General features: G+C 44.9%; 1 protein-coding gene across 1 annotated transcript in view; it reads left to right on the top strand.

The window, feature by feature from the left end:
- ITIH5 (inter-alpha-trypsin inhibitor heavy chain 5) overlaps nucleotides 1-12,612 on the top strand; it is a 52,241-nt gene that overhangs the window by 13,952 nt on the left and 25,677 nt on the right. The window contains exons 4-5 of the mRNA XM_032473844.1: nucleotides 1,746-1,915; nucleotides 2,639-2,755. Coding sequence (XP_032329735.1) covers nucleotides 1,746-1,915; nucleotides 2,639-2,755 — 287 coding nt within the window. The remainder of the gene's footprint in view (nucleotides 1-1,745; nucleotides 1,916-2,638; nucleotides 2,756-12,612) is intronic.

Raw genomic sequence — 12,612 nt, 5'->3', positions numbered from 1 at the left:
TCAGTGATTGATAGAACCATTAAGGGAAGGAGTGATGAGGAATTTTATCATGGGTGATCAGATTCACAATACCAGGAACCTGCCATTAATCTTACTACCACTGACAGTAGACAACTAGATATTATGTGCCTTCTGGTGTGATGAAACAGAACGTACTCAGCATCACCAAGAAGTGTTCTTGTCAACAGTGTTGGACCAGAGTCTAACCAGCCTCTAGCTCTACTGATCAGAACACAAAGAAATACAAGGGACTGAGCTGTGTGTCTCAGCCTAGACTGCATGTTTGGAATTTAAAAGTCCCGATGCCCCAGTTGGCCCCAGACCATTTAAATGAGCTCTTAGCTTGGGCATCTGTACTTTTCCTAGCTCCCCTACATGTCACATGCAAGCCAAGGTCGGAGACCAGGGGAACAGAAGAGTGAGTTAAAAGACAGGACAAGAAAACAATCATGAATTACAGAATGTGAGAACCTCGGTAGGACAAATGGCCAGCATTTAAAAAGACATATATGTAGCATTAGAGAAAAGGTAGGGAGGGGGACATGTGGATTAAAAGAGATTTAAGAAACATAAACCAAATGTGATGTGGTGACTTTGCTTTGAGCCTGATTCAAACACATCAACTGTTCCAAGACATTTTCTAAAGAATCGGGAAAATTTAAGTACAAACTGAGAATCTGATGATAATAAAACACTATGCATTATTTTTGTTACTTGTGATAATGGTTTTGTGGTTACACTAAAAAAAAAAAGCTTTTGTAGTTAGAGACGTGTTTATGGAAGAAATATGTCTAGGATTTGTTTTAAAATACTCTAGCATGGCCCCCAATGTTCATAGCAGCACTATTTACAATAGCCAGGACATGGAAGCAGCCTAAATATCCAATGACAGATGACTGGATAAAGAAGTTGTGGTATATTTATACAGTGGAGTACTACTCAGCCATAAAAAAGAATGAAATCATGTCATTTGCAGCAACATGGATGGACCTAGAGATGATCATGCTAAGTGAAATTAGTCAGACAGAGAAAGACAAATATCATATGATATCACTTATATGTGGAATCTAAAAAACAGATACAAATTTTATTTATAAACCGTGAGAAATAGGCTCACGGACATAGAAAACAAACTGATTACCAAAGGGGGAAGAGGGGGAAGGAGTTTGGGATTAACAGATACACATGACTGTATATAAAATAGATAAACAATATGGGCCTACTATATAGCACAGGAAACTGTATTCAATTTCTTATAATAATCTATAATGGAAAAGAACCTGAAAATATGTATGTATGTGATGTATGTGTATGTCACTGAATCACTTTGCTGTGCACCTGAAACTGACATTGTAAATCAACTACATGTCAATAAAAAATAAATAAAAATTTAAAAAATAAAATACTCTAGCAAAAGATGATGAGAAGACACATAAAAACACAAAAGATTGGTAAAAAGTTGATCATTGTTAAAGTTGGGTGACAGGTACATGGGAGTTCATATTACTATTCCATTTTTGTGTGCTTTTAAAATTCTTACAAGAAAAGATTTAAAAGGAGACATAGAGGTGAAACACATGCTGACGTACCTTGTGCATTGTGACATGTTATTGATACAAAGTTTTGGGGGGTTCACAGGGCATGCAAAAGTCTAACCCTCTGTGTCCATGCAAAACAGACCTTATTTCTTTTCAGAAAAATCTGTATATATTTAGTTATTAAATATGTTTCTATCCTGTTTACAGATGATTTGGAGCCCCCTCCTTCTACTGTTATCAACCAAAACGAAACGTTTGCCAAAATCACTTTTAAGCCCAGTGTGGTCCAGCAAGCCAAGATTGCCCAGAATGGCATTTTGGGAGATTTCATCGTTAGATATGACGTCAACAGGGATCAGAGCATTGGGGACATCCAGGTAAGGGGTTTGTTGTTGTTTCATACTAGTTGCTTGATGCTTTCAGTTGGGCCCAGAACTAGGGATTTCAGTACTTACCTAAGCGAAAGAGATCTGCCAGTTCTTAGGAAATCTATTTTAACCCCAAGTTAAGTCTCTGAGAAGACGGGTGGTGTTCCCTTGCTGGAGGCTGGGGGTATCTGCTTCCTGCTTCAGTAATCTGGAGGCCAATGAAACCTATAATATATTCTTCCCTGTGGTGTTTCACATGAAGTTAGAACTTAGTTCGTCTTTAATTTTCGTTTAGAGAGACTGATTCTTGGCTCATTTCCCCGTCAGCTCTATTGCACCGGAGACAGGGTGGGCGTGTCAAAGTGTATTAATTTGCATCCAGAATGTAGACAGTCTTGATGTCTTCACATGACAGACGCTTCGTAAAAACTGGATAACGAAGGAAGCAGAATTCTCAAGTGGCAAGGGTCAAAAAAGGGATGGATGATTTAAACCGACTTGGTCAACGTGGTCGATACATTTTTAAGGAATGATTTTATCCTCGTGCAGATGACATTAGCAATTATCTGGAGGGATCAGGACCATAGATAATTTTGCCTTGGGTATGGAATCTGGCCCTAGACTCTCTTTCATGCTGGCTTTGATGTTTAGAAGTTGCATAGACTACCCATTTAGTTTTCCTACCTAATCTGGAAACAACCATTTTTACTTATTTTTTTTTCCCTCCACCAGGTTCTGGATGGCTATTTTGTGCACTACTTTGCCCCCAAAGACCTTCCTCCTTTACCCAAGAATGTGGTGTTTGTGCTCGACAGCAGTGCCTCCATGGTGGGGACCAAGCTCCGGCAGGTGAGTGAGCGCCGGCTGCCTGTTTTTCCCTCTCTCGCGTTTGCCCAGGACAGTGATGCTCTCTGTGAATGGAATTCAGCTGATGCCAAGAGCTAAAGGGGACTTGTAGGGTAGATATGGGAGGGAGACAGGAACACGCGGAGAAGGCCACTCAACAGCACTGTTTCTGATGGAATAATTCTGTCCAGTAATGATGTCCTTTGAAAACAATGGAATAGAATCTTTGGCAGCGCTCTTGCCCTATGGTCAGAGCCAAGGACTTGTATCTCAGTAATTCAGGACTAATATTCTCACAGTATTTAGGATGAATCTTAAAATTCTAGATGGGAGGACATGAAAGGGACATGTAGTCTGTCCTGAAAAATTAAATGATCCCCCAAATACAACTATTTACCTTTTTCTTTTTAACAAACCACCGGAAAAAGCTATTCCTTGTCTTACTCTGGTATCATAAATATCAAAAATGTGCATTTATAATATATTTCCAGCTCACATAATGGCAAACAGAAAGAGCTATTGGTTGCCAGACCTACAGATCTCTCTGCAGTCAGCCAAAAAATGAAATCTCTTAGATTTTCTTTCTTAATTCACTACCTTTTTTTAAATCAATTAATAATAAATATGTGGTTTAATGAGTGAAATGATGTCTCGGACCTCGTGAGAACCCTCTTTCCCCCCTGTTTCCCTCCCTGGGTGCTTCGCCACATACTGCGGAGCTTGGCCTTAGCTGGTAAACTATCGCAAATATTTTCTTTTAGTTATTGGTCTGTAAATGGTGTCTTTGGCCCATTTATCTTTTAAAAATCATGTAGTGTAATGTATTGATCTTTTCTCTGTGAGTCTGATTTCCTCCCACCCCAAAATAGTCCAATCACTAATTAACGAAATAAATTCCAAAATGGGATACAAGGATGTGGTGTAGGTCTTTTGGTTTGGAGGCTAGCCCAGTGTGGTTCCTAATGAGTACGGGGGAAGGTAGCCTCGTCCTATGAGTCACTCCTGGTCACTCTGGACGCAGCAGTCTCGTCCAATCAGCCTGCCCAGTGCGCTTTCTTCTTCACTTGGCATCTCTGACCTTCCATCTGGAATGGGCTTTATTTTTTTTTCTTTGACTGAAGAAAAGGTGTCTTTTTAAAGGTGGGTCTGCTGGGAAAGAATTCTCTCAGTTTTTGCTTGTCTGAAAAGGATTTATTTCCCTCTCTTGAAGGATGTTATTACTGCGTATGTGTGATGTTCTAGGTTGGCAGTGATTTTTTTTAAACTACACATTTTGTTTAGCTTTTTTTAGTGGTTGTCGGGGGAAAGTTGAGTACACATTGCCTGTAGGTTTTGTGGATGGGTACCGTTTCCCAAAGTTGTATTCATGTGTAAGTGAAACATTTTTTCATTGTGAGTGATTTTTTTTCTCCTTAATGGAGGTACTAGGGCTTGAACCCAGGACCTCGTGCACACCAAGCACGTGCTCCTCCACTGAGCTATCCCCCTACCCACTGTGGCTGACTATTCATTGACGTTTGGGAGGCCTCACAATCGTTCTATGGTTACCAAATACTCTAAAGTTCCTTTGCTTTATGTACTCAAAGTTCTTAAAAGTCATTTGTTGGCTAAGCTTTCTTGTGATTTTGGTGGGTGGATGATAGATGTGGACAGGAGGAAAATCGTGGCTTCTTTTTAGACCACTGTGGACCACGGAACACAGTGTTGAGTCAGGCCTTGTATCTGATCCAGCATAATAATTCCTGCTTGGAATTCGAAACAATTAGCAGTTACAGAGTAGACACCATGTGCTAGGTTTCCATGTGTGTCTCATTCAATTCCTATGCACCTGCAAACCTTCAGATTTTCCTTTTCCTTTAAGACAACAAGCTTCATGGGGGTAGGGTTTGGCTTTCCTCTTAAAAACACATAAGTCGAAGAAGATAATGATGATTAAACTTGTTGCAGCCAATCTGAATTCATGTTACCATTAAATATTTTGTAGTTTGATATTTTTACTTACCATCATATTATGAATATTAAAAAAAAGATTTGTGCGGGAGAAGATATAGCTTAAGGGGTAAGGTGCATGCTTAGCATGCACAAGGTCCTGGGTTCAATCCCCAGGACCGCCTCTAAAAATAAATAAATAAACCTAATTACCTACCCCCCCCAAAAAAGATTATGAATATACCCAATGTTTTTAAAGAGCATTTAAAAACATGGATGGCCATGAAGCAGGTCTATTCAGTAGAAACTTCTCTGAGAATCAGGATGTTCTGTACCTGTGCAATCCAATACAGCAGACGCTAGTCATGTGTGGCTGGCTTTTGAGCACTGGAGAAACTGAGGAACTGCATATATAAATTTAAACTTAAATACCACATGTAACCACTGTGGTTACAGTATTGGACAGTGAAGCTGAAGAACTTTTATGCCCTCCACCAGCCATGAGAGACCTTGAAATTATTTCCTTTTTATGCTCTTACAGACAGCACATGGAGGAGTGTGTTTATGTTTACAGGACTGGCCACTTGCCTAATCATTGTCTGTTGTTACATTTTTAGAAGCAGGGCAAGGAACACCAACTCATTTGTATGTTTTGATTCATATTGTAAAAACATTTTCCAGAAAGACTGTACCAATTTATAACATTTAAACCAGACTAAGAATTCTTCAGGATTGAACCCCAAGCCCACTCCATTCTGGTGCACGTAGGTCTTCCCGACTTCTGATGGAAGAACTGCCAATAATCTTCTTACCAAATAACCCCCAGAAAGATAAAGGCGGCCCTGAATGTTACAGAGAAAACCAATGAACTGAAACAGGGTCTCCTAGACTTGCCTTTAATGATAAAATAATTTGGGCACATCTTAAAAATAGAGCGTGAAACATTTTCAACATGCTAAGGCATTATGCTAAGGGGATTGCAGGAATTATTAAATAAGATATTTAATCTTTATAACAATTTGGTTGGCATCCCATTTTACTGATGGAGAAGCTGAGGCTCAGCCAAGGTGAAGAACCCAGCTAGTAAATGGTGGGGCCAGGCTTCAAAGCCAGGTCTGACTCTGCAGCCTGTGACTCAAACCATGATGCTATGGGGTCTCCATGCCAGTAACAGGTGATGGGCCAGTGTTCTCGCATGCAGTGACAGATGTGCAGTTGGACACAAGGTCAGTGCCTTGACGTTTCAAGACCCGGCTGAGAAGGCTGCGTCTCAGAGGGCAGGGATTTCCTCGCCTTGTGCAAGAGTGATGTAACGGTCGATGTCTCCTCTGCTTGTTATTCCCCCTCTGCCTCCATTCCTGGTTGTCAAGTCCCATGCCTTGCTCAGCCCTGAACATCTGGCACTCACTCCACTGGCATCTGAGCCGCAGTATGGCCTCTTTCCAGGAGAACCACCCCAGCCCAGCCAAACACGTGTCAGAAGCCTCCAGGCAATTTCTAAAGCCTGTGGCTGCCTTCAGTGATTTTGAAAACCACTGCCTGTTTCAGCAGCTCTCAGCTCCTCCAAGGCCACAGCCCTGAGCAAAAGGCGTAGCTGGCTCTTCGTCGAGTCTGGGACACAGTGCCCTGTCCACTGGTGAAGGGGAAAGCGGCCCCTGAGCCCAGGGCCTTGGTGATGTGTCAGGCGCTGGGCGACATCAGGCCGACGCGTGCTGAGAAGATCTGCGAAGAATCATTCATTCACTCTTTTTTCTTTTAACAATAATCTCTTGTATTTAACCCAGTATATCAAAAATAGTATCATTTCAAAATGTGATCAACATGAACAGATTAAGGAGACGTCTTCCAGTACCTGGTGTGCAGTTTATCCACACAGCACACCCTGCCTCCCGCCCGCTGCATTTCAGGGCTGTGGTCTGCACGCGTGTTCGGGGTGTACAGCCCTAGAGCGTTTGCTTGCTTTGCCCCTGGCTCGCCTGGGGGCTCCAGCTTGGGTCTCTGATGCCACCTGCTCTGAGGTTCTGCCCATCGTAGGGATGTCTGCTGCAGGCCAGTGTGAGGGGTCTGTCTGGCAGGAGGGACTAGGATCTGGGTGGAGCACCCCGACTCCAGGCATCGCGCCGCCTTCTCCCAGCCAGTCCCCCGACAGTTCAGGTACCAGTCTTGGGGTGAGGAGGGGGCAGGTCCCATTCATTCCCTCTTCTCTTGGATGTTCTTGGCCCCCCTCATTTTTGATGGACTCAAGATACTTCGCTGTGTTAATAACGTGTCAGGCAACAATTGATCTGTTTAAAAATCGTAAAGCTCTTTTAACCTTAAAATGTATTCTTAGTAGAGGGTCTCTCGGTACCTGGGGAGCGCCTGAAGCTGTGGACATTTTCTGGTTCTGGTCCTAATCCCTGTAGGAATGTGAACCTGGAAGCCAGGACTTAACCAGCCTGGGGTCAGATTCTGAGCTTCCTGCAGCTGCTGCAGAGGGCTTGGCTCTGTTTCCCCTCCCACGTGCTCCTGCTGAGATGCTGAGATGCTGAGATGCTGAGATGGCGGCGGGGGGGGGGGGGGCTGGGTTAGGCAGGATTTCCACCTCCCAGCTTGAGCTGGTACAACTTCTTCGTGGGAGGGGGCTCCAAAGAGAAACAAAACCCGTGAACAGTGCAGGAAGCCCACAGCTCCCCCTCTGAATTATTCTTGCCCCCAAAATATTAAACTGAGACCCCCTTGAGCCTCCAATCTGCCTGTTTACAGGAAAGACACCATCAAAGAAACATTTTGAGATGACATGAAAAAGAGGAACGCAGTTTCTTGCACAAATCTAAACAACAAAGGAAAAAAGGGAGGTGGGAACACATAGGTCTAAAATGATACAAAACGCACGTCAATACCTTGTGGGAACTTGAGCGAACCCTTGTTTGAGCAAACCAACTGTAAAAAGACATAGTTGAGACAATTCGGGAAACTTGAACAGGACTGATGATAGATGATACACAGAAATTATTGGGGTTGCTTTAGGTGTGATAATGATATTATGGTGATGTTTAAATAAAATAGGTCTTATTTGTTGGAGCTATAAAAAAAGAAAGGAAAGGAAGGAAGGAAGGAAGGAAGGAAGGAAGGAAGGAAGGAAGGAAGGAAGAAAGAAAGAAAGAAAGAAAGAAAGAAAGAAAGAAAGAAAGAAAGAAAGAAAGGAAAGAAAGAGAGAGAGAGAGAGAGAGAGAGAGAGAGAGAGAAAGGAAGGAAGGAAGGAAGGAAGGAAGGAGGGAAGGAAGGAGGGAAGGAAGACAGACAGGCAAGCCACTAGCAGGAGAGATCTTTTTTATTCTCTCTCGTTGCCTGCTTAACGCATCAGTGTGAGCAAACAGATGTGTCCTTGGGAGCACTGAGGATAATAGATGTGTATTAAATTAAATACAATTGTCCTTGACCGAGGTCTACACGTGCTTCTCTTCCTGCCCTCTGGTCTAGATAATTTCTGCCACTTTCACCCTCATATTAAGGGGCTGGGCTAAGAGACCTCCTTGGCAACCAGGCAGTGACGAATGCGTCAGCTACCAGATGTCTTTCACGCTATAACTTTCTGCGAACTGGTTCCCACAGTCGGTGCCACTCGATGCCAATCCTGGATTCCCGCATGGCTTTGGGAGGTTGTCTTCCTCGCTCCATTTAATTCCATCAACAATTTTAGAGGGAAAAGAACAAGCTCAGTGTTTCTCGTCCGTCTGAACCTGCCAAACCAAAATGAGGGCAGATGTGAGCTGATGACCGGGGAGCGGCATCTGAATTTCATCCCTGCTTCCCTCCCGGGCTCACTTCGTGCTCCAGAGCTGTGCTTTCTTCCTCTCTGCACAAGGGTGGGCTTCCTGGTGCTCTCAGGGCATATTATGGGCAGTGTTACAGGCAGAGTCTGTAAGCGACACGGGTTTGGTTTGGGGACCACCTTGTTTCTGATCGTTAGAGCACACGTTCCCGGCGCCTAGCACCAAACCTGACATGGAGTGGGGAATGATTTTTGCTGAAAAACACACCAGCACAGAAATTATTAAATGTAACTTGCGTTTTTTTAAGGCACAGTAGCCCCTCCCACTGAGTGACCGGCACATACCACTCTTAGGGTTTTACACACATTTTTTTCGTTTCATCTCCCAAAGAAGTAGACATGGCCATCCCTAGTTTGTAGATGAGAAGGTGAGGGACAGGAAGGTGATGTAACTGCACTGAAATATACAGAGTTGTATGTAGAGGAGTTTGCAGTCAAGCCCACTCTGAAGCCCTTCACCGGAACAGTCACTCTTCACTGTGTCTAGACGTGACTTCCGACCCCCCTCGAGCTGTCAGGCTCTACCTGTTCTTAAGCCAAGGGATGGGATGTGGACGACTGCTCTTGCAGGTTAGGGCACACAGGGCTCACCTGCCCAGAGAGGCCTCAGCCCGCGGCGTGGATTTGTGAGAAGCAAATGGAGCTATTCTGCTCTGATGCATAGGATGAACTGTTAGTGTTTCATCATTCAGCTTTAAGCACACGTGGGGCATGTACCTGGGGATAGGCTGCTTTCCCTTTTATGATTTGGATTGGGAGGCTGAGAGCAAGGGTGGAGACCACGGAGGTGCAGAGCGAGGAGTTGGTGGGTCCAGTGGTGTCTGCTGGTGCTTTCATTCCACGTCCTCTCCACGAACATGTGGATCTGCCACAATTTGAAAAGGAGTGAGACAGGAGGGGAGGGGGCAGGGCACAACCGTTAAAAGAATGACGCATCAGGGCACCTGCCCCTGGAGCGGCCTAGAGCCTGGAGGGCCCAGCATGTGTGCGTCCTGTTCATCAGCACACACGCTGTGCATCCATCTGACTCGACAGCTTAATCTGATAATCACAAGACAGAAACAAATTTTTCTGCACAATAAAGAATAGCACATCTGGATAGCTAGCTATCCAGGATAGCTAGCTAAATTCAGTAAAAAAAAAAAAAAAAGAATGCCACAGCAATTGAGGATATGACGTACACTGGTTGGAACCAAGATGGTGGAAGGGGGATTCCAGTAACCCTTGAGCCTCATGGCGCACCCACAGGTGCCATGACCGTTCCCAGGTTGACGGGGAGGGGCCAAGAGTGGGCAGGGCCCCATTCCTGGAAATCCCCACTCCTTCCCGAACATAGTTGGAATACTCCTCCCACTCATTAGCATATGAAATTACGCAGCCCATAAAAACTAACCACCCCCACCCCTCATGGCCACTCTCCCTTCTGAGGGGGACTACATTCTGTCTCTGGAGTGTGTATTTCCCTGAGCAAATCTACTTTCACTTCACTATGGCTTGCTCTTGAATTCTCTCCTGCATGAGACCAGAGCCTATTCTCCGGCAACAGGAGGATGCTGGAAAAACATTAGGCAACGGGGAGATATGGGGAAAGTAGCTTCTAAGTGGTGGGGATCAAAGCAGGGGCGGTCTGAGGCTCACTGGCTGCGCGGAAGAGGCTGAACCAGGACAGCAGAGCAAGAAGGGCCTCCTCGGGGCAGGCGACCTGGTTGGAGCAGGGAACCCCCTCAACAAGCGAAGCAGCTCAGAGGAGAAGGGATGTTAGCATCCCAAATGAGGTCACGTCTAAGAAATTAGGAGCGTCTCCAGAGGTCGGCACTGTGTGACCACCACGCAAATAAAAAACAGACAGTGTACAGTTTGGGTCCTCCCGCGTTGCTTTTGACGCTGCAGACCTTGTTAAGCATCTGAAAGCCTGGCTCCAGTTCATAACAAACATGTCCAGCTCAGCTTTTTTCCCAGTTTTCTGGGACAGGGGTCAGCAAACTTTTTCTAGAAATGCCAGATAGCGAACATCTTAAGTTTTGCAGGCTGGTCGTTCTCTGTCGTGACTACTCAGCTCTGCTATTCTGGCGCAGAGGCAGCTAAGAGACCAGCGACTCGTGTTCCTGTAAAACTGTACTTGTTAAAACCGGGGCACAGTCTGCACTCGGCCCCCACACCAGACCCCTGCTGAGCCCCAGTCTAGAGGATCGGCTCGCTGGTGGTGTCTGTAAATACTATTTCTGTTGACAGCATTTGTTCTCACCCACTGAGCAGCCCCTGTGCAGACACGCCGTGGCAAAGGCGTGTCTCAGGAACACACTGCAAAACAGAGGCCTGGGACTTGGGTCCAGGAGCAGAAAGCAGTGGCGGAGGCAGCTGTCTTTTGACCTGGACTCAGAATATGAGGAAATAAATGATGGACAGAGGGCAAGATGTTTTAGATCACCAGTGAAAACTTGGATTTTTGTTTCAAAAATATTTGCTCTTCAATGATGATAATATAGATAATTTTAATGCTAAAATTTCTTAAAGTTTTTATTAATATATAATGTACATAATGGAAGTATACCTATCATAAGTGTAGAACTGTTAACTTTTTTCAAACTGCCCGTAGCCATCTAGCCAGGACCCATATTAAGAAGCAGAAAAGTCCTCATGCTAAGTTTTTCAATAGTGACATTTTCCAAATGCTTTCATTCCAGTCTCTTTTCAAATCCTGGGAAAAACTCACCTCCTTAGACTGGCAGCGCGTGCACTCACACATCTGTTTTCTCAACATATCCCCTGAATGCATCATCAAATAATTTCATGAGTGTTGGATTCATTGCACACAGCCGCCTGCATAACTAGAGGAAGGGATGTGAATTAGCACTGCAGACTGAAGCCTGGGGGATCTCTGAATGAAGGCTGTGTGGCCGTGATCGGAAGAAACAGTGAGTGGTGCGGCGCTGTGAGTCCTCGGGCACAATCTGTCCCAATGGCAGGCCTGGTCGGCATCCGGGAGCATGGCCTTAGCATCGCCGAAAGCCTGGCTTCCCCTTCCTGGGTGTCCAGATCTTGCCCTTAATTCTCTGCAGGCGGGATTGTGATCAGCAGACTTTGTCTGCAAAGGACTAGAGAGGAAAGTTATGCTACAAATCACGAGGAGATAAACACTACATGTCAAGGAGGACTGGGTGAGGTGACACACGTGGGAAGCTTTGCTGTCTCTGGACTGCGTTCCCTCGGGTGTTCCTAAGAGCTGCCGGCGCCTGATATCACAGCGAGCTCCTTCCTTCTCTGGTTACATCGCCACTCTCCCTCGGGGTCCCCTCCTGGCTTTGACTGCAGTCTTCAGATTCATCAAGAATGAAGTACATATTGATTAAGTGCTATGGGAGAGGAAGTGGGCATACAAGGAGAAATAAGACAGAGCCTTTCCTCTCAAGAGGTCCAGAGGAGAGAAGTCATCGAGAAAATTGTCCTCAGTAGGGACGGAAGCAGGGCCAGTCGCCGCACAGTGGGGGTGCTGATCAGTTCTTTCCAGGGGTGAATGAGTGCTTGTCAGAGGAGGGGACAGTGGAGTGATTCCTTCAGAAGTTAATCAAGTGGGTGGGATGAGACGGGAGAGAGAGAGAGAGAGAGAGAGAGAGAACCTGTACAAACATGGAAGCAAGAGACAAATGCACAGGGAAAGGTTCAGAGAAAGGCAGGTACTGTATGACTCACTTACATGTGGAATCTAAAACGTACAACAAACTAGGGAATATAACAAAAAGGCAGCAGACTCACAGATACGGGGACAAACCAGTGGTTACCAGTGGGGAGGGGGAGGGCCAGTATAGAGGTAGGGGAGGACGAGGTACAGACCATTAGGGATGAAGTAAGCTGCAAGGATGTGCTGTACAACACGGGGGGTATAGCCAACATTTTATAGTAACTATGAATGGCGTATAATCTTTAAAAAGTGTGCATCACTCTATTGCACACCTGTAATTTATTATACATCAGGTATATGTCAGTTAAAAACAAAGAAAAGCATCCTATTTAATTCAATTTAATGAAAGACCTTGGAATTCTGCTGGGGAACAAAATCGTGGAGCAATCACAGGTTAATCAAATCCGACACAACGTATGGATGGTGGAACGAATTTTA

Source organism: Camelus ferus, chromosome 35 (assembly GCF_009834535.1).
Source record: "Camelus ferus isolate YT-003-E chromosome 35, BCGSAC_Cfer_1.0, whole genome shotgun sequence".
Classification (NCBI taxonomy): Eukaryota; Metazoa; Chordata; class Mammalia; order Artiodactyla; family Camelidae; genus Camelus; species Camelus ferus.
The sequence above is the reverse complement of the archived record's forward strand: the minus strand, read 5'-3'. Positions and strand labels throughout refer to the sequence as shown.